This window comes from Megachile rotundata, chromosome 12, assembly GCF_050947335.1.
Source record: "Megachile rotundata isolate GNS110a chromosome 12, iyMegRotu1, whole genome shotgun sequence".
Taxonomy (NCBI): Eukaryota; Metazoa; Arthropoda; class Insecta; order Hymenoptera; family Megachilidae; genus Megachile; species Megachile rotundata.
The window spans coordinates 14,752,138-14,780,118 of record NC_134994.1 but is presented as its reverse complement, the minus strand read 5'-3'; the positions used below and the strand labels follow the sequence as shown (position 1 = coordinate 14,780,118).

Here is a 27,981-nt window from a genome sequence, read left to right as displayed (position 1 = left end):
CTTACTTTCTATTTACGCGCAAACTGCACGGAAAGTCCGAGTAATTGTTTCGGTTAGACCGGCCGCCATTGTCTGTTTTTATTTCGATGTCCCTCGGTCGTACAATTATTCATAAGTCTCTGGACAATGTTTCGTTTCACCGTCTCGCGCGAATATTAATTACGAGACCATGAACTCGAGCTTGCGATGTTATTTTTTTAGCGGATCTCCCTGTTGCCATTCTGGCTTTGTTATTTCCGTCTTGAGCATTCATAACCGAGGAAGATCCTAGATGACTAACAGGTACAGCCACTTGACTTAAAAATCCTTTGATACTGAAAAAATAACGACACGAAATATATAGTATTTTTTACTAGTATGCACTTGAACCATTGTCCTTGGTCCTTATTTCCCTATCTCCTTTTATTTCCGAGTTTCCACGAGTACGTATTTCATTTTTATTAACTTCGAGAGATTACTACCTTTTATCAGTCGACGTTAGTTTTATTTTCGCGCGACCTTTGGAGTCATTGTTCCCTTTGCAACAGTGGCCAATTAACGAAACAAGCAGAGTTATTAACGGGTAGGTGGAGACATTGCGGCGGGTCAGACATTACGGGGAAACGCGGGACGCGATAAGTCTTTCACGCGGTTCCGGCCACCTACTCTGTCGGCTAATTCAGCGCCGTAATAAATGCGAGCAGAGCGCGTTTTTACTGCCCGCTAAATTTGCGTTAAGTTATTACGATCCTGCGTCGTGAGCGTTTATGTTCAGCTGCGTTTGCTTTTACGCCACCCTGATAAAATTACTTTGTCCCGATTTTGCACGCGTTTCAACCATTTAATCGATCGAACCGATCGTTCATTAATTATTACCCCCGGTCTTATTTAAGCGGAAGCTTAAATTGTCACTTTAAGCCCCGTTTTATCAGCGAGAATTATACGAAGAAAATTCGTGGAACGTCTCGAGAGGTGCATCGGTGCGATAAAAATGCCACCGCTTTACGAATCATCTCTTCTCGCCGCTCCATCGCCGATGAAACGACGAAGAAGAAGAAGAAACGATGGCAGAAAAATTTCCACGATCCCTTATCGACTCTAAAGGGAAATAAAAGCGACGTTTCGCGGTAACGTGCCCTCCGTTCACTCTCCCGGCTCAACTTCATAATTCAGAAAGTTCGATTACGAACCGGTAGGTCAGGGTGTTACCAAAATTAGCCCTTGAATCCTCCAATTTTCAAGCCCGAACCGACGAAACAAACTTACACCGTCGCGTATACGCCGACACGACTGTCCCGATGGCTAATTGGTGGCTCTGTTACGCCATATATTTATGGGGGACAGGCGAACGACCTCCGGAAACAGGAACGAGTCTCGTTGGTACGTATTGGTCCGAGGTTAAAGGGGTAGGAGAAGTTTCGTTGGTGCCCTATTGATCTGGGACAGTCAGAGAGGAAAGGGAAGTGGCAGGGAGCGAGGAATAGAAACGTGAAGGGAGATAGAAAGGGCCAACGTTTCATTTGATCCACCTAGGATTCCCGTACACTGCCAGGAACGTATCGCAACATCCTCTCTACAGATATGCACGAATTAGTATGGCGAATTTGAATACGGCGACGATAAACTGTGCCAACGAACGCGTATGAAACGTACATTCGTGTTTGCTACCGGTATTAACGTATTATCGGGTCATCGGTTATGCACAAAAGGAACAATATTCTCCTCGAGTATATAGTTCTTTCTCTAGAAACTTGGAACTCTTCGCAACACCTATGGATAGTTATACGCTAGAGGGATCGTAACTTTTCACCTAAAATTTCAAACTTTCCTCGCCTTTTAAAGCTAAAGCGTTTTACAAGTTGTTTATCTGCTTATAAAGCTGTCGATAATAACCTCTCGTGTCGAATATAATTTAAGCATACTGCGCCATCGAAGAACGCGTTGTTCGATATAAAAATCGTATAAAATAATTACGTTGAAAAAATTTCTGATCCGTCGAGTACAAGTAGACGCGAAGCTAATTAGAGTCGGGAATTTCTCGTAATTTTGATTCGCGTGTTTGTCCTTTTTTAAATGTTCGACCTCGGTACTTTCATTCATCGTTAGGCGTCTGATTCGTTAACGATATGCAGATCCCGATATTCGAAAGTACTTGGAACATAGTTACGAGCGAAGACTCGGACGATGGAAAAGAAAGAAAAACGAGGAAGACAGAGACTCTTACAGCGTCTCATTAACGACTGCAAAGGGGCGGAACCTTTACCAGTTGCAAAATTAATTATTCTCTGAAGAAGCATCTAAATGCCCGGGGAGATTGAAGCTCGTTTGGCTGACAGAGATCAAAGAAGCTACGAGCAAACTTTTGGAAAGGTTATTAAAAAACGAAATGTATACATACAAATACGGTTATCGCGGCTCAACGAAGGAAAAATGGGGTTAAACATCTTGCCTCTCGATATCGTCGTTTTATCGTATTTGATGTTTCCATCCAGTTATATCGTCTCTCTTTGCCTCTGTATTTACGTTTAATCGATCGTCGATGAACGCATCACTCGTATTGACGATATTAAACACACGCTTCTATTGCTCGATTATTAGCTTCATAGCTGTAATAATCTTGTTATTGCCTCAGGAACACAGTCATTTATTCATTAAAAGATTTCTCTGCCCTTTGTTTCATTGTATTTGATTCGTCGTTGTTTGGAAAACGCGAAGTAATCGTGTATCGACGAGGCACGATATGGCGTATTATACTCTTCATTAATACTCCTCTTTGGTCCGCTTCGATTAATTAACTGGCCGAAATTAATTTTATTCCTTTCTGAACATGTGTAGCCGGCAGTTATTGTCAAATAACGTTCGAGTAAAGAAACACGCGGTAATTCGAACTGTCTGTTCGAACGCACAATAATTTTTTATTTTTATTTCGGGCAATGGTAATTGTCAAAGAAAAAATGCTCATTAGATTTTAATTTATTACAGAATAGCCTTGCTAATTTGATTTTAGGAATACAATATTTTACTTTGTAATACGCGTATTACCGTTCTTTTTTATGAACAACCATGACCGAAATGAAATATAACTCAGAATTTGGAATTTGAAATTTAATTTGAATACCAATTGTAATTTACAAAATTGGGAACAAAGGAAAGTTATGCGAAATATCCACTATTTATTTGCCCGTTTCAAGCATCGTATTTTGACGTATTCGATCGAAGATAAAATCGTGACGCGGATGCCAAACGTGTACAGCACTCAAATTTTGAAATAAAAAATATTCGTACACCGAAAATATAAAGTTTAAATTGCAGAAAATCCAAGCGACAAAAATACAAGCAATAAAATTTAAATTTACAAAAAAAATATGATGGAAAAATCGTAACATCTCTATCGATTTTTGGATAGATATCGAATGGAGTTCATTGCGTGGCATTATTCACGTGCTTCGCGTCGATGAACGCGACATGGTTCATTTTTAAAAAGTTCATTCGTCGCGAAGAGAGCGCGCTGTCACGGCTGACGTATTACTCGTTTGCTATCGAGCAAAGGTTTGTCATCTCGCTTCGAATTCCAGAACAGCTTCATCGATCTTCAGGTACGATGTCACATCGAACGTCGCAGTTCAATTATACGAAACGAGGAATCGAATTATTGACTTTAACTACTGAAACGCGGTAGGATCGCCCGAACACTGCGCGCAAGTAGAAGTAATCTATCGTTAGTCAGACAAGTCGAGCGTTCGGTGAGGCAGCATCGGAATCTAACACTCTGAACCGCTATAGGGATCATTAGCGATCGATATTGTAAAGTACTACCACAGAATTGCTACTGTTTTTACGACCCATAGTATTTTCTCGTCGTTTAAAACATAAAAGTGCCTTTTGCGATAGTCAAAAATTGTCTTCTTCAAATTAGATCTCCACTTTTTCTTTGTCAGCATCGAGAACGCGTTTATTGTTTTCATTTACCCAACATAGAGACAAACAGCTCCATCGGACCGTATATTTTCAGTCGCGGTACAATTTCAAACCCTTCTGTCGGTTTTTTTGCGGTAGAATTTTTAGCGAGCAAATATTTTGCTTGATCACGTGACGTTATTGTTGACGATTACCGTAAAAACGACGTTTAAACGCCGTTTCCGATTCGGAATATCGGAAAACACAACAAGGGAAATATAGAGAAAAACAACAGAGAATCAGAGGCAAGTCATATTGCAAAGCGGATATAATTGCATTGGGTGCAACAATTCATAACGTTTTCAGCATATCCCTCCCGTGTTGTTGTTTCGAATCGATTCTGCAGTAAAATATGTCGAAATTCTAGCTCAAAGCTTAAAGAGATGTTCTCTGTCAACCGTGAAGTCGATGTTGCATACTATTTAGATTAGTTATTGACACGAGTCGCGGTGGTCACGCAATCGTCGATGCGACCGAGTCTTGATAACTGGATAATTATTCCTATCTCACGTGCTATTGCCATAATGAACTGGCCACTAACTCGTGTGCACGCGAATTTACGTATTTAACAGCACCGATTCACCGTGGATCCCTTCGGCTACGATCGTCCTCTGATTATGGTCTAATTCGTGCAACGAAAACACAGGATCAAATATCGAATCGATGTTCATTTTCGCCCGCATTTACTCACCCGATAAACACCGGGTAATTTTTTCGCGTAACACTTGTGCTTGTTTTCAATTAACTCCATACGATAGCGAATGCAACCTAGTTTTTCTTCTCATATTTCGAATATTTCCAAATAGCTAGATTTCAAAATATCTCTCCAACTTCCTCGTCTCTAAATCCCTAAATTCCACAAATACCTCGGTGCCAAATTTCTATAACCCTAAATACGTAGATTCCCGTATTCGTGAATTCCTAAATCCTAAGATTTCCATATTCAACGCGTGGAAAGCCTCTTCGCTACTGGCCATATTTTCCCTCAACAAGCTAGATTTGCTCTTGGCTACTGTGGAGATACAGACTCGCATTAGATCACCACGGATTATACCTCGTTAGCGAATCTAAAACTTGGCCAGTGTCACACTTAAGATAGGAATTCAGCATACAATTGTGATAGCCATTGAGCGAACAAAATTTGGTTAACCGGATTTAGGGGCTAAAGGAGGTCTAGTAAATTCTGTATGTATACATATAGTAAACTCTAAGCACAGCCTCTTAGCCGTCCATCAAATATTCAGTTTGTGAAATGTGGCATGGTTGATTCCGTCGGAGGAGTGGGTCGTAGCTAACACGCTAATTGCCAGGAGGATACGCATGGGAATCGAGAAGGTTGGAAACGACCATCGGCGTCTTTGTCGGCGTCGTCGTCGTTGTTTCGACGCAAAGTTTGCCGTGGCGTCGTGGGTATATAGCACGGCCAATCCCGGCAGCGTTGACAGAATTTATAGGGCTCAGCTTGCACACGGCCTGCTCAACCTATTTTCCAAGCTGGACGAGCAAGCAAGACAAACGAACCGGCCAAGAACAGGCGAAACAGAGGGTCGGGAGGAAGGGAAGCTAAGCTGGACCGCTCGAGTTAAGCGTTGCATGTACATTGCTCCTTCCGGTGCTGCAATTAGCGCCTCTTTAGTTGGCTGCACCTTCTCGCGACGATACCAGGCCACGGCAACCCCGACCCTGCTAAACCATTCTTCTCGCTTTTCTCTTACGGGTTTTCTCTCCTCCGGATTCCAAACGTTTGCTTTCGCGGCCGCGAAGATTGCCCCGAAGGGACTCGTTCGAACCCTTTTCCTGAATTTTATGTCTATTATTCGTTCCCCCTAGTGTTTTCAAACATTGCCGCTCGATATCTCTTAAGGAATTATAGTCTCCCGCTGAGCCGCTCTCGATCTTTCGCTTTGATCCGAAAAAGTGCCCATGAATCAATCCGACCGTGGAATTCCCTTGTCGAGCGATTAACATAACAAGAGTGGAAATTTCGGAGGAGCGAAGAGTTATTCGCGAGATGGAAATATTTTCTTTCGAACGAGGAATGTTTAAATGAATTTTATGGATGAAAACGTACGTTCGCGTAGAGTAACTATGTAGTAAGACTCCATGCTGGGTTTGCTTCGTCCCATGGCGTTCACTGCTGACACACGGAAACTGTAAACGGTGAATGGATGCAGGTTCTCTATGGTGTAGTACGTATCGTTGGTTGGAGTTACGATTTCCTCTGTTGCGTTCCATGGTCCCTCTTCTTTGATCCTGAAAATAATTACCGGGTCATTAGCTCACAAACACGAACGTTGATTAAAGGGAGTTGATTATCATCGTCATTTATTGCCTTAACTATCCGATCGTGAGCAAACCTAATTAACATTTACGTCAGTAACATTATATCGCTTGTATTATATCGACGACTTTTCGTTGACCAAATTAATAATCGCGACGCGATTTGCATTTTACGAAAATTCATATCAAATTGACAAGACACGTTGTACCGTTATTCCCAAAATGTTAAATTTTGCTAAGAGTTGGTTTTGTTACAAACTGATTGTACTATGCGAAACGCGATTATCGACGAAGCAATGCAATTGTATGACAGGTTTCACGCTTCACCGTTAACAATGGTTCGCCAATAAGCGACTGACGACAACATTTAGACGTTAATGATACCGATGCATGACCAATCGATTCCGTCGCGCTACGATCGGATACAGATTAATTAACGTTCGACGTCCCGTCGTTTCGACAAACAATGGCGTTTTACAGCGATCGTAGCCTCGACTAAGTTCCGTCGACGGAAACGTCGTTCGACGTAGAGTAATGAGCGGTCGAAGACGCAACATGCTCGCCCTGCCGCGAGATTTTACCCTGCTGCAAATTATCCCGAGCCCCTTTACCCCTAATTAATACAGGTTATTAATCGTGCGAGCCACGGGATTCGGAAACTTCTACCTACAGCTGTGCTTCGAGTAATTGCCGCAGTTTGCGGTCGGTTGATACACTTTTTGACCCAAGTTTAGAACGTTCGATCAGTCGAACGTACACCGACGATCTTCGGATATTTGCCGATTAACTAGATTCGTTGTTTTCGAAAGATCTAAATCATAGAATATGAAAATTAGCAGATTCTGCAATACGAGTTTCGTAGCTGACCATAAATTCATTTTCTAATAAAATAATTTCGAGGTTAATTAATATGATCCATACGGTATAGAAGCACGATCGACGAGCTACCATATAGGTATCTCTACGAGCGAGAATGTATAATCATTCTGATGAAAATTCATGGCGCGGAACGTAGTTATTATTCTCCGTATTTGAATCCCTTTTCGAATAGCGTTGCGCAAAATTTTTTGTAACAATATTTTCCTTTCTCGTCTCCCTTCTCGTCGAAACTTCCTCCGACCAACGAGCACGATGAAATTACAGAATTTTTAAAGCAATCCACCGTTACGTCCGTTTTCGGTTTCCCGTTTCGAGCTTGAAACGTTAACGAGAATTTCCAACCGCCGAGAACGCTTCGTTCTATCTCGTGTTGTCAAAATGAATCGAAAATTACATTTTACCGCTGTTTAACGTGTAACAAGATACATCGCTCTAACTTAGAACGTGCTGCAACGGAAATTGATATCGCGGTTGTTTCAGAAACATGATCGTTGAGCATCTATTGGTTCAACGTGGTATTTACGTTTCCAACGGTTCGAATGGTCCATCAAATATTTTCAACGGATTCGTCTACGATGTAAATTAATCTATTAATTTGGATTAACAAATATTGGATTATCGATCGCTAATGTTTCTAATTTATTAGAAACAGAGGTGAAGCGAATTTTAAGTAACATCTAGATGTAGTTTAGGATAGGTATTCAGATTACGATCGCACAATTTCCCAAGTTAAACTTTATGTACGATCAAATACCATTACTGATGTTTGACCTGCAAAAATATCTAGTACCTTCATGGTAAGAGTGGTTTGAACAAACCCAAAAAAACCAGCAGCTTTTACAGCAGATTTATCAACAAAAACCATTACGTTAGAAAATTATTTCTGAACACAGAAGTACGTCAGAGCAGAATTATATGCAAACAATTTTCGAAATTTCTCTCCGTTTTTTCCCAGTTCTGTATAATTGAAAGCGTTGAATTAACGGAGGAAAAATTGCTCATAAAAATTATTTTCATCGCGTCGCGTTGCGCGCGTTTCACTCCCAGCGGGCTAAATAAAACCGATAACTTGTTTCCAATTAACGTCGTTTGCTGGCCGTTTATTTGACTCCTCGATTTGCTTATCGCCCGTACAAGCGGATCATTTCAATTTTAGTCACGCCCGAACACGACACGCTCATTCGCAAGGGTTCTTTTCCGATTCGTTGGTAATCGATAGCGTTGTTCGTATCGTTTTAAATTCGCTTCGAATGTACGGTTTTCGTGAATTGTCCTACTCGTTATTAGACTCGTGTTACCGTATCGATTTCAAATCTATCGTTGTCTGAATAGAAGAAAATGGATGGAGCGGTTGAGGACGTTTTGATACATCTTTCGTTTCGTTCAACTGCGCGAGACTAAGGCGAAACGCATCATTTATCGTCGCTCGTGTCAATCAGTTTAATACACAGGAGAAAGGAAAATGGTCTGAAAATAACAAAATGCTGTAGGGTGGCTTTAAAAGCATTTTAAAAACGTTGAATCCCGTAGTGATAAGGAATGCGCATAGAACGATATACCGTGATAATTATGATTCCACAAGATCGTCGAATACGCGTCGCGCTTATGTGTTCGGTGTAGCGCGGATCGACATATTTTGGAGATATTTATCATTGTTCGAAGTTTATCTGTAAAATCTCCAATTTCGTATTCCACGGGGAGCGAGGAAAAAATGTCGTCTCAAAAACGACAGTTGACGTTCAGTTTCGCGTTATGAAACTCCGAGGAAAAGTTTCGCCCTCGATGGGACAGGAGGTTCCCAGTCATCGTATCAGAAATTTTGATTCGTCTCGTTCCCACAGCGTGACCCCGTTCAAATAAATCGTCCTCTCTAACTTTTCGATCAACGAGCCTCGCTGGAAAGGGAACTGTCGCCGAAAGAAACAGAGGGCATTCGTCTTCGGGAAGGAGATTCACGTTCGTGCAGGGACGTGACAACTTATTTTCAGCCCAACCGTGACCGGACGAATTAAATCGATTCCTCCGGATCGAGCAGAACGACGTTACCGCGAAGCTGTACCAAACGTTCGTTATTTCCAGATTAAAAAGCATGGCCGACAGTCTCGCGATTGAACCCGCGAGCTATTCTTATTGGTCGAGATTCTTCATCGATAGTGTAACGAGTGAGGTAAAGGAAAATTTTGTTCGATATCACCGTCTTCTATAATTATGGTCGTATATAAAAGTTCGATTATAGGCAGACGATTAATGATGCAAATATTAATGGTGATTACTTAATGACGTTCTAACTATCGAAAATTCAATTAGTCTGTCGAACACGAAAATGTAATAATATGTAGCCGGTAGAAACGAGGCAATGAATAATTAACGTCTTCAATCCGACGGATATAATGGTATTTTGATAGCCCGCCATTACCCTAGATATGATTAAAAGTTGGACCATTCATAATATCGTAGATTCAGTTGAACGTCCACATGCCTTTCACTAATTCAGATCTTACATATAAATTATCTCTTTATATTAACTTTCGTGCTCATCTAAAATTACATAATTTAATTTAAAACCCACCAAGCGATCTTACATTCACCTTTCAACGACCAGTATTTTTTCTTTTTTGAACATCGTGGCTTCGTCTTTTGCAACTCGCATCGCGTGTACAGAAAGGCACCCTCGCGGCGATGGAACCAGCACCGTGTTTCGAGCTTCATTATCAAAACGACCAAACCAATGAAAGTAGCTTCTGCAACCTGTTTGATTCCATCGCGTGGAAAGCTTTTTTTCGGATTCTCGCAGCTCGACGATATTGCACCGGTATCGGTTCGACGATACAGAAATCTTTCGGCGAACGATGTCGATATTAAAACTGACCGATATGTGGCTCGTTCTAATACCCCGACTGAACGTGCTCCAAACATGAATTATTGTTGCGGATTCCAAGCGTACATTCGAAATACCGTGTCGCATGATACGCTCGCGATGAAATGAATTTCGATCCTGTGAATCGGCAAGATATCGTGATTTATCTCCGTAACCGAGATCCGTAGTAACATCGAGGTTTCTTCGAATTCCAGAGAATCGCTCGGCCGTGCAGATTCTGTTGTTGTCTCGATACATCCGTCTGCTTTTTAATTTTCCTCCACGACATCGTAAACGCTGGGAAGAACGCGACGCCATTGTACGCCAACAACAAATATCAAATTTTGTCACGCAGGATTTATTCTGATAGATCGAACGTTTCGATAAAAGCGATGGAAAATTACTCAGTACGAATAATTCGTGGTAGTACGGTCACCGTTAACTGTTAGGTCAGAAGTCTTTCTCTCTAAAATGAAACATTTTAATGAAAAAAAAAAGGATTAGCAGATTGCGTTCGATGGGACTGAACGCTTCTACAATGATTCGTGAAAGGTTTAAATCCTCTGGCACTCTGATTCACGGCGCGAATCTCCGGTAATTTCATTGAATTACGATGAGAACAAAAGGATCGAAATGCATAAAAAGTAACGAGAAAATGATCACCGTGGACGACGTGTTTGTCTCTCTACCATTGAAACAGTCGTCCAGTTGCAGGCGTTATAACGATATCATCGATCCGTTCACCCCTACTATTTTTGTCTGCTCGTTCCCGGGGCAGAGCTTAATATTCGCCGTTATTAAATCATTCCATGAACGAAACGATCCATAAAAATAAAACTCGATATATCGAGATACAGCGGGCGTGGTTACGAGCACTACATCATCATTGACAACCGTCTTGCAAAAATAAACTGCCACACGAACGTTGTCGCGTTATTCACCCGGACGACGAGTTGACGCCATCTGTCTGTTCCCTTGTCGTTCTCGTGCTAAAGTTCACTACCGAACTACAGACCCTGCCATCATTTTTCTATCTATTATCCCTGCAATTTAAGCGAAATCCGTTGTTAAATTTTCTCCTTTAGGAAAAAACACGAAGGAGTGACGTGACCCTGATAAGATCCTCCGTGTAGTAAACATATTTCACTTACCGAAGTTAGGTTAACGAGCAAATCACGTTACACGTGATATCGCGTTCTGAGAACACTATCTACGGAGGTTAGCCATGTTACATTAGTTCAGGCTGTGTAATTAATTAAGTTACAGGCGGTTTAATGGTGGATCTAGTTATCTCTTTGATTGGCTCGTGCTTTCGTCGTCCATCGAATTTCTCTACCGCGTTCGCTTCCAATTTTTGCTTCTCGGATCTCTCCGTAACATCGATCGACTCTTTCCGCGAAACAAAGAAATCGCATCGAGAAACTGGGTCGTTCGCGAGATAGAGTTCCATAAATGATCCGAACTATATTTTTGGATAACCTAAGAAACGGATCTCCGAGCCATCGTTTCTTCCAGCAATTTTCAAGATTTCGGTACAGAAGCGCTACCTATAAGTTCGCCATAAGTCTCTTTCCTCGTATCTTATACTCTTCGCTATTTGTAGCGACGAAATCTAGCCGGTTGAAAACGTGTTCGGCACGATGCGGCGCGAAGGGTGGGTCTCGATAAATAACGCTTTATTAAATCGTTCGTATAAGCGTTGTTTTTTACCGCGCGCATCCGTTCTTGCATTTTACGCGAACCGGCTGGCCCAACGACGTAGAATAATTATTTCGACTAAACGGACGGTGTCGAGGCACACAAGGGAATCGTTTAAAAACATGGCATCTCGTTAATTACGCCGTACGCGTTGTATTAAAATCGCTACACGCCTACGCTAACAGCGGAGAAATATCATGGTCGAACGTTGGCCCGCACGCTAGGCACTGCCAAGCTTTTTCCTTTCGTACGTCAAAGAGACGACCTTATTGACGCTTTCTCGTTTCCCGTGCACGCGTTTCTATGCGTTAATTATTAGCTCGTCAACCGAACGAGCAACTTTTCCCGTATATTATTCCAATATAATACAAGTTGTATAATTATAAGTTGCATAAAAAGTTCGGCAGTTAGTCGTTCGTAGAATAGCGGGATTGCAGCACCTGTAAGGTTCATTAACACCATAGAACTTGGAATTATTCATGGTAGAAGTAATCAGGCTGACGGTAAACGTGCAAAAACGGTGAGAGGCGAACTGCCTCGTCGTCGACGAGCGAAATTGTTTCCGCGGAGGAACAACAGCTGTCGAAACAACTTTGCGAAAGGGTGATACATAGCCTCGGGCGCGAAGATGATGAACAAAACGAAGGCCTCGGTTATCCGCAACGATTCTCGTTAACGCGTTACACTCGGCATTCGATAACGAAACACATAGTTTGCTTAACGCGGAACGCCACCACCGGCTCGATTCACGTTGCAGACGATTTTTCACCGCGGTTTTTTCTATTTTTGTGGAATAGTTTTAAACGGACCGGATAACAGGCAGAAACGAAATATTTGGTTTAACAGACCGACGCGTTCATGGACAGCGACTGGTATCGCGTTCGCGACGGCGCGTGAAAATGAACAATCGACGACGAATATAATCGACAGGGGTCTTTGCATCGATCGAGGCCTCGTTCTAAGTCGAGATTCGAGGGGGACAAAATGTTTCGCGCGCGAACCAACCAGGCGTCTAATGAATTTTTACTTGCCAAAGCGAGCATACAAAAAAGGGGATTGTATCTTTGTCACGACGTTCAATGGCGGTTAGCGTGGGTCAACGATTCTGGGTCGAGGATAGCAGGAAACGCCTAACATTATTTTCCAGCGGAGGCTCAACCTCTCTTTCTGCGGAGAAAAACAGGGCTCGTTCGGCGTAAAAATAATTGCTCGGATCAACGGCGAATTTATCCTACCGCCATGCTGCACCAACGTTTCCACCCTTTTTCGCTAAATTTTGTTACGCTGGAAAATATCTGCCCCCAGAGGGCTACGAGGCGAACCACGGACTCCGACAACGTGGCAAATACTTAGAAATATTTAAAGTGCTTCGAGAATTCGCAGTTAAAATATCGTGCGCTGCAATCGCCACGACGCTAATGCCTGTGGTGTCCTCCATGAATTATATAGAATAACTTATGCATCGTATTTACATAATTGAAGTAATCTTTACAATTTCTTTTTATGCAAATAGTGCAACTACGGAAATAAAGCATGCTTAATAATCGATATTGACGTAAACGTGGGATTAAAATTAGCCAACGTTCGATGACTTCTCGACGACAATGTACGTGTCGTTGAAACGTGTTACGAAGAGGAAATTGTTCGAAACCAATTGTAAACCGATCGTAACGGATTCGCTCTCCGAGACAGGGACAAACATGTCGCGTTCATCACTCGAAATTAGAACGTACCGCAGGATTATCGTTGACGTTCCGCCGATTCGTTCGAACAGTAGGAACACGATATGCGGGCGGTGGCAGATAATACGCTCCAATTTACTATTCCCGACCTAGCATAAACAGTGTCCGTGCTGTGCCGCACTGGATACAGGTAGAGAGGAGCAGACCGTTGGTGCTATCTCTCTGTACGTTTACCACGTACCGCCGACAAGATCCACAAATCCCTGACAGGCATCGTGACGACCCGGATTGAACTCGTGCGGAGATCCCGTTCTGCTGCCTCCACTTCGAACGCGGATAATTCTTGCGTCAACAATGAAGCTGTCGAGGTCGTGTCGGCCTTAAACTGCCACGGAAAAACGACCCTTGTTACCGCGGTATTAACGCGAAACGTATTTATTAGGCTGGCAATTACATTCCAGCAAACTTTCTATCCTTCCTCCACATGTGTGGTGCAACATGAGGCGATATGACGCATTAGCGTACAATATTTTGGCGTACGACGTCCTTTATTGCTCAAACTCAAAGCACAACGAGCTTCTGGCTAGCGAAAACTTGGAACAGAGAGAAAACAACCGTTACTCGGTCCACGTTATGAGCGCCCCGACGCGTTGTTTCCAGTAGACCCGAAAGCTAACACAACGTCGCATCAAGCCCCGGACCAAAGTACGTGCCATAACTGGTCCGCGCAGGAGATCTCGACAAGCTCTATCGCGATCTCTGTTCCGCGTCTGCTCTAATCACGTATGGTAACCCGTGGCCATCCAGAAACGAGCATACGAGCCCGCACACGTTCGCAAACTGGCTGTTCGCGCGAGTTACACGCGCGATCGGGTGATTTACGCTGGTCGGTCGACGATATGTCAACGAACGACAGCGACGATACGGAGCACACGTTTTTCCTGTCCTATCGAGTCAAGCGACGCTGAAAAACGTTGCACGCTGGACGAGCGAGCGTGCAACGTCCGGTCAGTGACGCGTTTCGTTTCCGGTCCCGTTCGACTTCTTCGTTTCGAGCATGGATTAACATCGAATTCGTTTGTTCGCGGAATAAAGGATTTTTAAAACCGATACTTCGTTAACGTTGCTAAAAATTTGCGCTGCTCGTTTAACGCGAAAATTGCCGCGAGCGTGGTTCGCGACGAAAGTTTGTCCTTTTGCCTGGCGGGGTGTTTGTAACTTGTCACTAGGAGCGAAATAATGAAACGAAAATGGAAAGCAAGGTATGTTGGAAAATACTCTTTCCGACGTGTACGGTAACACCGCGTTCGAGGTAGAAATAATTATTTAATATTTAACGCGCATCTGTGGTGAACACACGTGTTTCTCATTTACAATATGGCGTCCGCATTTTTAATACATCGTAATAGGTTGCTGCATTATGGATGTATTCGCGTTTAACATAATTTTAAAATGCAAAGGAATAATTGTTATTCTCCTCGATTTTTCTCCTCGAAATAAATAATAATGTAGAAAATATTAACATTTTGATTCCCGCAAGAATTAGCGGGATTCGGCATAATGAATGTCGCGTAACGAGATAATTAAGGGGACAATTAGAGTCCGTTGCACTCTTACTTAAAATCCAGTTTTCTTCGTAGTTCTTCGAAGTAAATCTCTCGACAGTGTTTCGTTATAGAGCGACTCTTATTCCACGTTGTTTCGTCTAGTTTGGAAAACAGCGTCTAACAGTGTCACAGAGAAATAGTAGGCGATTACAGGTTGCGAAGGAAAGCATCCCAATTCCCCCATGGAATCACCTGGAGTGGATAAGAGAGGTGTCAGGTGTGTCTCGTCGGACAATTTGGTCACGAACCTATCATTCGGCTCTTATTCAATCTCATGGCTCGTGCCTGAATAAATCGACGTCATTTTCTCGCGAATCGTCCGCTCTGCGTCTACGTCCTCTCTTTCTTCCCATTTCAAGGGCTTTGCCCTTTTCCACCCTTCTTTCTACCCCCTTTCCACCTACTGTTCTTTCCAGTTCTACCTGGAAGAATGCAGTCGATTCGATCCGAGGTGGCTTTCGAGAGTGGAAGTAGCTCTCTCGAAGATATATTAAGGACCTTCGATGGAAATTGCTCCAACTCCTTCTTTCAATTGCTTGAAATGATCTGCCCGAACATCAAAGCTGATAGCGAGCGCAACTAGCTCGAGAACGGGATCAAAGGAGCGAAGTAGCTGATACGCGATGCGTTTTAAGAGCAAGCATAATCGTCCATGTAGATTGTACAAAGTATCCGTGAATTAAGATTGTTGAATTCGAAAGTTTCGATCGAATCTTCTTAATCGGGTCAGAGACTTAAATCGTTGCAGATGTTATTCGATTACGTAAAGATATCGCGAGGTCGCGTATCAAATTACGGCTTAAGATTTAATATAAATGAATCCTCTTTGTACTATTTTTCCTTCGGGATACCGAAACGACATCCAAAGTGCAGCGAAACAACGACGAGAAGTAATAGAATTATAAAGGTGGCGAGCGGCTACGAAGGGTCCGGTGTTACGCTGCAATTTCACGTTTGCACCGGACCATGAAAGTTAATTGGCAGAACTGCTGTCGCACAGCCGCCGCGATTTTGACGCTTTATGGTTGGGAGGGTGAAAAATATTGGCGTTTCGACAGAATGGCCGGATCGGCGGAAAATAAACACTCTCGCCGGCCGCAATACCTCGTTATTTAATTGTTTCGCATCAAGCTGTTAGTTGCCGACCAGTTATTGTTCGTTGCGCCCGCTCCGTACTCGCTTATCTTACCTAGAAAACCATTATTTCATTAAACGAAAAAAATATTTATACGATCCGGTGATTTAACAAAAAATATCTCTTCGATTTTTACGGCGATTACGACGATTTGGATAAGAATGCAAATTCAGATAAAAAGTGCATATTAAAGGAAAATTGTCTGACGTTCGATTCGAATGGTATTTTCATGTGCGGGACAGGTTAATCTCCGAATAGGTGGAAGGCGCAGAATAAACGAGATCGATCATTCGGAAGATCGGTTCGATCACGGCACTGGAGCGTTTGACAGAGCCTCTGCGGCGTTATTTAACAAGCAAGGGAGCAGGGGATGCTCGGTACAATTACTCCCTGATGACTCGCAGCTGAGAATGCAGCTGCCAGTTCATCCGGAAGTCGTTCTTCGGGATTTCGCGCCTTCGAAGGTGTAACTCCGGGGCAAATGGAGCGGCAAAGCCGTTGGGAGAAAAGAGAGAATGGACGCGACGATGCTTCCAAGTGGTGCCAACAAAAAGCACCATGATAATCGAACGGTAATTTATTACTGGCACCTCGATATCGAAAATTCACAACTGCGGTTAAACGTTGATTGGGAAAGATAACCGTCGTAAAAATAGAGCCTTCTATAGCTACTACTTAAAAAGAGAAAAGACGAGGAAGAAATTCGTATTGGAAATGGTTTTAGGTTTGACGCACGAGTGTGACGCAAGTGGGTGACGAACAAAATCGAACGCATGTCAACATTTATGTAAATAGCTTATCCACGACTTGTTAGATACATAATACCCTCCGGGCAAAATCTCCATGTGAATATTGTGCATTAATGCAGGCCTGTTCATATGTTAATATGCTTTTCCAACGAGCCGCGACGCGCAAATTAACGTCGAAACTAAAAAATTTTCTATTTACATGGAGCCAACACGCGTGTCCCCATGATATTTCCGCCGCGGCTCTCGTAATTAACATTTGTCCAACGGGAATCGCGGTGTCAAGTAACGTTCATGCGTGATTGATTTGTGATGATGTCCATCGTTCGTCGCGATTTCGATTACGCGAAATGACCCGTTAATATTAAGGACAGTCGCGTGGATACCGTTTTAAAGAGATATCGATTCCGATACTATCAGCGATCGTAGGCGGTTCAACTGGCAATTTCGATATGGCTGTTTAAAATCTGAAATTTTCTCAAATTTTGATGAGCGGTGCACGACGTAGTCGATCAACTTCGAATTCATTTCATTAGGGGAATCATCGGGCGGGGATTCGCGTTCGGCGTAATCAAACAGGGTTCATCTAACTTTTCAGATCGCTAACCGTGGAAAAAGCTTGCCGAGAAGAGGTTAATTAAACTAATGCAAAAGTATACAAGAAATGAGCCGAAGAGAAATATTCAGAGCCCGCTTGATCTTGGTCTGCCTTCCAATTGAATTTTCTTCCAAGAAATACATTATCAAGGAATGGAAAAGATCTCGCGAAACGATCTTCTTCGATTGATCAGCGATTTTCAACGATCGAAATTATTCCAGGCGAATTTACGAGCAGCTGGTGTACACGACCTTTCGCATATTTATCGCATCGATGGATGGATTAATGACGATTAAACGGCTGTCAGCTAAACCGTTCGCCGGCAGTGAATAATTTCGCCAACGTAGCTTTGCCGGGAATTAAACACAGTCGCGAACGGTCTTGTATAATCCGACGCTGTTAAAATACAAGGTATTTCGATACACGAATCTCGTTTTACATTAAGCGAGCATAAGGCAGCGGGAATTCCAGCAAAATTTTGGTGTTTTGTTCGCTGAGTTTCTGTTATTAACGTACACAGTCGATCCATCGTTTCGATTTTCACGAGTATTTTAATTAATCGCTTCTCACGTATCGCTCGATGCTGATGATGAATCGGTAATTGTTTTGTGTCGTTTGCGATGAAATAAAAATCGCTAATTGCACCCGATACGTATTACTCGCTGAACGATTATTTAGCTAAATAATACGGCTTGTTAACCATACGCGTCGATTTATGCTTTTTGTATCTGTAACTTCATCGTTTTTCAGGTATCCGCTAAAAATGAACGTTAATTAATCGCGACGATAAATTCGCGTTAATTGATCGGAGTTCAATAAAAAAAACTACGTTAATTAAAAAAACTCCGTCAGCAATTCATAGGAATACAACTGGCATTCCTCCAAGCGGAAGAAACGTCGAAAGAGCCTCGGTTAATAAGTCCGGTCATAAGAGTGTTAACTCGTAAAAACAATGTCGGGGACAATGGCAGCCAAAGATGCTAGGCAATTGAATTATTTAACAGGACGATTCGTTATCGAAAAACACGGAGCTCACGGGTGTTAATTAAAATGACACAATTCCGTAAATTTATATTGTATGGCGAGAAAGCCCTTCCCAGAATTCGCGATGAGAATCTCGTTGTGCCATTGAAGTTGCACGATCTGGCGGGTTCCATTCTGGATCGCTGCAAATTCGATTGATCAGAGACGGTCGACGTCCCCGCTCGTCTGACCGGTCACTGTCCTATTCTACTTGCACGCTCGACCACCACCCTACTCTACTCGTCTGATTATAGACAATACGCTATTCTACTCTCGGCGCACCACGTGCCGACCTACTTCTCTTGCCTCGCCATACGTCGTTCTATTCTACTTGTTATTTCAGATAAGATCGAGCTAGCTTCTCAAGTTCTACTACTAACGCGGTATAACATTTGAAATCTATTCGTGCAGTTTTAATTAAATTCGCGGATCGTTCTCGTCTAGGTTATTTTTTGCATTTCGAACTCGTTAGAAATTGTCGCAGTAACCGGATTTAACGACTAAAATATATCAAAGTGCTTCGTAAAAACATTACTGCTATTCGTGGAAGTGTTGGAAACTCGTTGTTATCGGTAGAACGGATTCACCATCGTGAACGCCACAGCAAATTCAAAACAGCCATTACTTTACGACTTCTCTCTAGCCACTTGGTTCGTAGTCGCACCACCAGCACGATGAAAGTGCGTAATCTAGAGGGGTTAAGTGTGCTCGATAGACCGTTAGAAGCAACGACTGTGTTTGCGAGGCGTGCTGTGTCGCGGAAGTTACGCTTGAACTTCCATAATGCGAAATTCAAGCGAGGAAAAGGAAAAGGTATGATCCACGAACGGGTTACGCTCGATTCGACTAGCGTTCGCGTTTATGTATGCCAGTCATTTGTTGATAAGTCGATGCGTCGCGAGCAATCGACGAACGAATGAACCGTGATCGAATAAACGACCTACTTCGACGAGTGCCATCTTGTATTTTTGTCCCAGCGATTTTGGAATCGCGCATTCTTACCGATGAAACGTAGAAAACGGCCAAAGAGTATTTTCGTTCTAGTTTTGGAGGAAATTGAAGAGTACATAGCGGGAGTCTAAGGGCCTAGACTTTATGGCCATCGAGCGTTCGCGGTAATTTGATCGTGCATGTTTGCAGTTGTTCCGTAATTTTTGAACGACGTTCTTGAGAAAGCGAGTAAACACCGAGCGCCGGATGGAGCAAACAACTGCTCTTCGTAATTGAGAAGCGCTATGCGAGGTGTCTCGACGAGGTTTATAGGGAGATCGGCGTTAATTATTCCAGTGTGTACTAATTGCTGATTCGGTGGATTATCTGGTTATCTACTGGTACAGTGATCTCTCTCTTTCTCCATTTGCCTTCACCGCGTTCGCTTTTCGGTCTCTACCTTTCTCTGTGCCTGTGCTTAATGGCTTATGCGAATTGACCTGCTACGGCCTGAGGTTTCACGTAGATTTTCGAGGGATCGAATCCGAGTCGTCGGTGCTCGCTTTTGCCTTTAACGAACGTTTCAGTTTCTTGCTCGTATCGTTACGATATAACGAGAGAATCTTGGAAAGTTGTATCAAGTTGTTCCCCGTGTTTTGGTCCTTAACGAATCCAAGTTTTTTTAACACGAACTTATTCGTCGCGTAAATATTTCCGGAATATCGTGGACCGTACAAAGCAGCCATGGAAGATTGCATCGCGAAAAGTAGGGGATAATGGTGGTCGAAATTACCCGGCTAGCTGGCTCGGTTAGTTAGTAATAATTAGGGCGTTAGAAATAATTAATAAGAATGCGACCAAGCTAACTGAACGAAAGGGGATTCCTCTATTACGTAAAATCCTATTAACGTGGTTGGCCTGATTAAAAAATTAAACCGCCTCGATAACGTGCTATGCTACAGAATCCTCTTCGTTTACCTACGTTGGATGCTATTTTAACGAAAGAACGGTATTTACAACGAATTAATTGCTAATTAATTTCCAGCCCGTATTCACGTTTTGCGAACTCACTGACTGAACTCAGCTAGTGTATTTTAATTAACTTACGTGTCGGTTTTCGTGAGCTTGCTAGAACCGCGATCATGTTACAGAAACGAGAGAGGAGTAAGAAAGAAAAAAAGATTGAAGACGAGCAAAAGAAAGTAATTTGTTGGCCATTGAAAAAATAAAATTTAAATCGTCGCGGTTACAACGGCCACTGTTCTACTCACGGTTTAAAACCACATTAAGTATCCAAAGGCTTATAATATCGGTGGAGGGTGGCAGGGTCCAGGAAGATCCGCTGCGGACTAATCTTCTTGAATTTATGAACCTGCTCGATAATGTTCCCGCCTTCCTTTTACCTTAATTCTAACCCCAGCCTGCTCATTTCGCCGCCACGAATTCTACCAGCAGTTTCCCCATTTCCACTCACCCTATCTCACTTTGTTCCGCTTTCTTTTTTCCTCGGTTACTTCCCTTTTTCATTTCTTGGCCGATGAACAATAGAATTTAACGTGACCACCGCTACCGAGTCCGAGTAATAAATTCAAACAGAATTACGTGTCCACTCTGTGTACCGACTGCTCGCAAGTTTTTTCGCTTTTTATGTATGCCTTTTCCTTCTTTTCGTTCGTCTTTGTTCTCGGGGTGAACAAATCTTGCCGAGATTCGAACTGCGCCAAATCTTCGCTCTGATCAAATATCTCTCGTTTGTCAAGATTTTATCAAAGAGTCGAATTAGCAATTTCATGAATCAACAATCGTGTTACCCATTAATAACCAGTATTTTCTCTAAATTATATTATGTTATTAATAGTACACGTAGTGGAATGTTCCAAATAGAATTTGCAAATAATACATGAATTTCGCTCGGATCGAATTGTGTAACATAATTAATAGCCAATTAATTTATATTAAGAATATTAACGAATGGTTTGTGTAGATATTCCTAGGAGACTTCAAATAGAAAATCGATATTAGCGCTATTTCGTGTTAGCTTTTGACAGCGAAACTCAGATATCGCATGCTCTTTGTCTACCCCCTTGTAATTTTACATATTTCACGCGATTTCCTGCCTCTTTTTTATTATTCGATTCGAGATGCAGTAGACGAACCGTGGCCACGAATCGGACCACGACGATTGAATCGCGAGTTCACAATTGCGAATCGGTGAAACGAAAATTTTGCACGGGACGCCGGATCTTTTTGCGATCGATCAAAAATCGCTCCCTCTTCGCGGATCGCAGCAATTTCCCCGAACGATTCAGCATTCGATTTCCGGCCTTCTTTTTTTTCTCTCCCCGTCCTGGCCACGGATCGATCTGGAAAAGATCTTCCGGTAAAATCCGCGACCACGATCGCTGAAATCCCGGACAGCGGCCATTTATATTTATGGGAGACAGCAGGGTCACGGAGCTGTAACATTATTCGGCGCGATAGGAAGCGCTGATCGAACAACGCAGCTCGTTAAAAATTGAATCTATTTGTCCGTTCGAGCTTGAAATTCAAATTCGACGAGGAACAGCCTCCGCCTGCTGGATAGACCTTCCGAGTCTATAATCGATATACACGCGTCGATGTGTTTGATGGCAACCAACGAAGCGACTCTGTCGTGGGACGAAGGGAAAAAATGAAACCGGAAGAATTTCGCGCGGTTAAAGACGATATTTTGACGAGGACGCAAGTAGCGATGTGACACGGTGACTCTTAAAGGCAAAGAAACAGTCGGGGTGGGTTTCAAGGCCGAATAATAGGGTCGCAGCGACGAGACGATCGCGACATATTTGCCCGAGCGTTTTTCATTACTTTTAATTCCATCTTGCGCTGATTACACCGGGAATACTTAAGCACTGCACGGTATTTTTTAATTACGGCTGATGCACCCTCGTAGAGCAGCCAGCCAGCGTTTCATCGATCGTCTCTCGGGACTCTGCTACCTCCACGGATATTGCAAAGCCCGAAGAAGCCGCGAAAGTCTTCGTCGTGACCGCTATCTCGGATCTCCTCGACAGAAGAAAATTAATTTCTCTAGGATTTTGCGCGCGCTGTTAACCACCAGTAATTTAAATTATTACCGAGGCGTGTCGTATTAGGTACGATTGTTTTCATCGTGGCATGCAGTACGCGGACCGACGAGAATCTTCATTCTTTCTGCTCTTTCGCGGAACATCGTATCCGATTAAAAACTTCGTCGAAGCAAACGGAACTAATTCGAGATCGCCGAGCGTTACACCCGCTTGTACGAGTAGCAATTCATTTTCCTCGACGAAAAATATTACGAAAGCTCGAAGGAAGCTCTCGGAATTTCTTCGGAAGCCGTTTCCTCGATGCTACTCGAGACAGAGAGATAGATTAATTCGGAGACCAAGAGCTGTCCGGCACAGCGGAGATATACCCGGTGGGTGCATTCTGATCGGTCGACTCAATGGAGTGGTCGCGCGGTTTATCTTCGGTTTCGAAGGACAACCGCGACGTTGACAATTAATCGCACGGTCGAACAATGGAAAGTAACCCGACGGTTTAATCTGCGCCTCGAACGAATTAATCGCGAAGGACAGGCGGCGCAGGGGCCGCTTCCGGTTGCTAGGCAACAAGCTGTAGCGGTTCCGTGAACGCGAAAGCCCCGGCTTCGCCGTCTCTCTCTTGGCCCGGCTAAGAGCTGTCTAATTCTAAGCCGCCTAATCTGAACGCCACTTCTGACTTGTCCCCGGTGATTAAACGTTCCACGTGTTTCCTCGCGCCGCGTTTTTGCCGTGCCTGTAACCAGCCATCGATCACCTGGCCCGCGAGAAAAACTCGAAGAACGAACATCCGCCGAGGTGCACCGACGTCGTTGACGTATCGTTGAACGTCCACCGGAAACGCGGCTTTCGAACCCGTTGCGCGCTGCCCATCGTAAATCTGCGGCTACTTTTTCCCGCTGTCGGTCAAACGAGTCGAGCAACGTAGATTTTACGACCAGAAAATGCCTTCTCAGCTTCGTCCGACTACATGACAGTTCGCGATATGTGTACAACATCCTGTGGAATTGTTGTACAGAGTGCTGGACATCCTAGTCAACTATCGGTACACGATCAACGAGTGTCCACCGTGTTAAAGTTATGCACCGAAGGATTCGATAAGATCGAGCTATTTGTTTACGAACGGCGGTCCACGAGCGTCGATCAGCGACCAGATCAAAGGGGAAAATCAAGAGTCGGCGCCTCGTTAAAACCGTATAACTCTGCGAGAGGAAACCATGGAGCGTAAATTTCGTAGGTACTCTGGGGAAAGAGATAGCGAGTTGGTGTCAAGGAAACGGTGGGAAAGGGTAAAAAAGCACGTAGAAAAGGCAACGGAAGATGGGGACCGCGGAAAATGATTTGGACCGAAAATGAAGAGCATGCAAGGAAGGCAACGAGAAATGAGAGTAGGGAAAAGAGAATTCGGTCGTCCGCGTTTCCACAGATTACTTCCAGCACATATTTTCAGGTTAATGACAATTATTATCCGGGCCGGACATGCGACCGTGTCTGGTGGCCGTGGTTCTCCCAGATAGTTGCGTTATTTATACGTTACGAAGCCGGTGTGGACGAAATTAGGTCGGTATCTTATTTTGGAAAATGTTGGCTTTTTCGTCGCGGACGCGTTAGAGTTCCGCGAAAATATTCAGCAGCAGCGATCGACAATTTTTTTACCGATTTAATCTCTTTAGGAATAATTGCTTTTAAAATATAGTTTCGCTTCGCGGAATCCTTGAAAGCTTCGAGAAATTCAGATAAATCTAATAACGCGATATCCTTGAAACCGTTGAAGATCATTATTTTCCCTGTACCTTAATCGCGATGAAAGCTCCGAGGAATTAAAAATTGTAAAAACCGACGGAGTTACTTGAGCGTTAATGTACAAATAAAAGTTCGTAAAGCAATTAGTAATGTCCGACTACGAGCGTCTACTTAAACCGCTTTGGCCAACGCGTCGAAATTCGTGAATTTCGAGAATTTTTTGCAACTAACAATTATCCTCCTTTCGGGTCTGAAAGGTAGAAATTCGTGCAGAAAATATTCATCGCGCAGCCCTCGAAAGATCGTCGGTGCGACTTCAATTTTCGAGGTTGCAAATCCACCGAAATTCCCTGTCGGTCCGCGGATTCTAATCTCTCGACGGGCCAAAGAGGAAACGGAAACAGGGGCAAAAGGAAAAAGGCGCTGAACTCGGCTCATCGTGGACTCTCGGGGTGAGCGTCTGACGAATCTTTATTGCGGCCTCGTTGAAATTCGAGACGATCGCCGACGTCGATACCGTCTTACGTGGATATAGAGGTGCCTTACGGTGATTATCCCTGACTGGTTAAGCTCCGTGGCGGGAACCTCTCCAGGGGATTATCTCTCTGTCTCGACCTCTGTACACCCTTCAGCCGCTGTCGATATTTCAAAGGTCTTATCTTCTCCTTCGGGATATCCATTGGAATCGTGCGCGGCTCTGTGCAACTCGGTTATCTATTGTCGGCTTAATTAGGTTACATTACCCCGATGGACGATGTCGATACCTTTACATATCGGCCACAAAACGCTTCATGCGTCACCCACACGCGGGCGAAGCTTCGACCTAGAGTTAGGATATCGGACGACCTTGTCAAAGGGCGCTACCTCGCAAAACGACGTCGAGCGAATATCGATTCTCGCGAACGGAGTGGGAATCGAAACGGGCAAGTATCGCGCGCGCGGAAGAAGGACAGTAACCTAATCAGTTTGTATTTGCGCAAATGTCGGATAGTCGCGCGCGAAGCCGAATCGCGTGATCCTCTAATCAGTAGCGGCTTATCGACACTTTTCAATATGCGCACGGAGCAATCTGTGTCCAGTTAAAATAAAGATTTAATTCGATCGTCGATAATTAGTTATTTAGCATTCCAACGGGCCACTAATAACTGGATCTGGGCTAGAAAGCCGGCAAATTAGCGACTCGTCGAAAAGCCGTAATTACCGGCAGCAGTAATGCTCGCGGAAAGCAGGATTTCAAATACGCTCCGACTACAAATCTGTGAATTACGGGTTCGCGCGTGCACCTAGCTGCCCTTTCCGCGTTAAAATTTCCTCTGTCAGAAGGATGATCCTGCGCTGCACGCAACGTTTCCCATAACTTTCGGAATAGAATGATGTTTTAAAACGAAACCTTCGTTCCTCTTGTTCAACGGGGCAAAGATAATGGACGAAGAAGGGAGAGAGCGAAAGACAAGAAGAGAATTGGAAACCGGATTTAAAACGCGAAATCTGGGAAAGCGTCGTTAAGCCGAGGATTAATCTATCCATAAAGGCTCGCCGCGAGCAGACGCGTTACCGTTCCGTACTGCAGATATGCAAACGAGCTCGCGGCTACGCTTATCGCCAGTTTATCGATTTTTGCCACGTGTTTAGTGCCGATTGTTGGTAATAAAGTCACGAGATCGATATGTTGGGACGACCGACTTTCGTCGCGGACATCGATTCGTTTCGATAAACATCTGCTCCATTTTCAACCAGTTACCGACGAATATTGAAAATTCGTCTAGTTGCCGAAAGTGTATGTTTGATTTCCATCAAACTTCGTCAGATAACGACCGAAGTATGTGTGTCTTCAAACATGAAACAGCGTTGCTAATTTCGCTAGGGAAATTGAAGTTCAGCTTCTTTTCGATCAAGATCGCAAACAGATTAATCCGATCGAAGCGTTACGATTTAATCCTGCATCGATAAAATTTTACTTCGAATAGAGATCATTTTCTGTAGTCCACTGTATGCTCCCACTTCGCGTGCACGGCATACGTTATTTGTCAAGTAATAGAAATATTGACACATTCTCCGAATTCACAGAGTCCGCGATAAGATTTATATCGTCATCGATGCTTTCGACGCGATCTTTCGATTCTGTTCCTTCGACGGAACGCTATTTCTTCTTTTTTTTCGTAGCTCGAAACACGAATAAAAGTGGCCAACACACAATTCGAGGCGAGGCGCAACCGTGTCATATTTCATGGCGGTTCGATTCAGCCGACACCGGAGGTAGAGGAATTTATTAAATCGCCAAATTTATACCCTTTATACGACGAATTTTTCAAACGGCTGGTAAGATTACATTTTCACCGGGCGCGGAATTGATTTCGCGAGGGCCAGAAAATGGGGTTGTACGGTTTAAACAGAGTAGCCAGACCGGAGCGTCGATAAAGTAGGCATTTAAACGCGGCAAATAAATCGTGCCCGGCCCAATAAATCTTCCGGCGTGTCAGGCTGCTCGATCGCTTCGCATTTCGAGCGATCCGCGCGTCTACGCTTTCGCGCTCACCCTCCTCTTCCGGTCTCCGACCAAAGTAAGACCAGGTCGTTTCCTTTTTCCCACGTCCGCGAATATATTCCACATCCCTGTGGCTGCCTCTCATCGTCCTCCTTTTTTCTTTTATTTCCGTCGACCGTGAAATTGCTTGTCCTACGCGACGCCCGTTCCATCGTCGCTTCTTTTCCTCCATTCTTCTCGTTCGTCGGTCTTTTAAATCATCTCGAAAGGCGTCGAGACGCGTGCGAGAGGAGGGACAGCGTGCGTAATTAAAAGTTCTCGTTTACTCTACAGTCTAGAAGAAGACGGACGCGAGGGAGATTGCGCGTCGATGTCGGAATATAAATCTCCTATTAATAAATTTATGAGGCCTCGCGATGACTTGCGCGGTCCAACAAATTCTTCGAATAACGTGGCAGTTTCCGATTTAAATTTCTTCCCTTCGATGAACGAGGGTCTGCCGATAATTCGGTAGACTATTCAGCGCGGAGAGCGTGAAATCGTGTACCTCGCGTGTATGAAATTTTAGGAGGTGTCGTACGACTTTTGAGCGCGGGCTTGTCTTTCCTCTGGTAATGGGACACCGGAGGATCTAGCCAATCAGTATCTTTGTAATTAACTTTTCCGTGTAATCTTCGCGATGGCCGATTAACCGACACTGCTCGAACTCCTTGCCATAAACATAGCTATAGCACAATTTCTGGAATTAAGTCGGCTGACCCGGACCAGGTATCGTGTAAGCAATGGTTCGCTGATGGAAGTGGCAAATCTCCCAGGGATTTCCGACAAGGATCAGGACGTTCGCCTGTTTCCCTTTCTTCTTTTCTCCTCCCTTTTCTTTGCATTCGGCTTTATCCGCGTCTTCCGTCCTTTCTCCCCACCCCGATACGTCTTCCTCTTCCAAAGGAAATCCTCCGCTCGGAGCGCAGGGTATTTTCGATAATCGCGGTGTTTCTTCGTTCGTGCCAGATTGGTGTCGTCCTACGGAATTACTCGCGAAACGATGGTCGTTTTGAAATTTCTTTCGTGGAATTGAATAGAGTGTCTCCAGCTGATTATTTTATTCCGAGATTGTCAGAAACGCCAACTGGATTTCTTAACATCGCTCAACGATATAATAGGTGATCGTAGATCTGATCAAACGACATCCAACATTGCAACAACTATGCGAAACTCGAGGTGTTAAATACTTGGTTGCAAAAGCAACGGAATACTTGGCGGTATACGACATTTGAACAATGGATGGAGAATAACGAAGGGGAATTCGGAATGCGTTGAACA

At 43.7% G+C, this 27,981-nt stretch overlaps 1 protein-coding gene across 4 annotated transcripts in view; it reads right to left on the bottom strand.

The window, feature by feature from the left end:
* LOC100876720 (putative receptor-type tyrosine-protein phosphatase mosPTP-1) overlaps positions 1-27,981 on the bottom strand; it is a 289,852-nt gene that overhangs the window by 27,096 nt on the left and 234,775 nt on the right. For all 4 annotated transcript variants that reach the window (XR_013040155.1, XM_076538261.1, XM_076538262.1 and 1 more), the window contains exon 4: positions 6,008-6,189. Coding sequence is in view for 3 of the 4 variants with exons in the window: in XM_076538261.1 (XP_076394376.1) it covers positions 6,008-6,189 (182 nt within the window). In the remaining variant the exon portion in view is untranslated. The remainder of the gene's footprint in view (positions 1-6,007; positions 6,190-27,981) is intronic.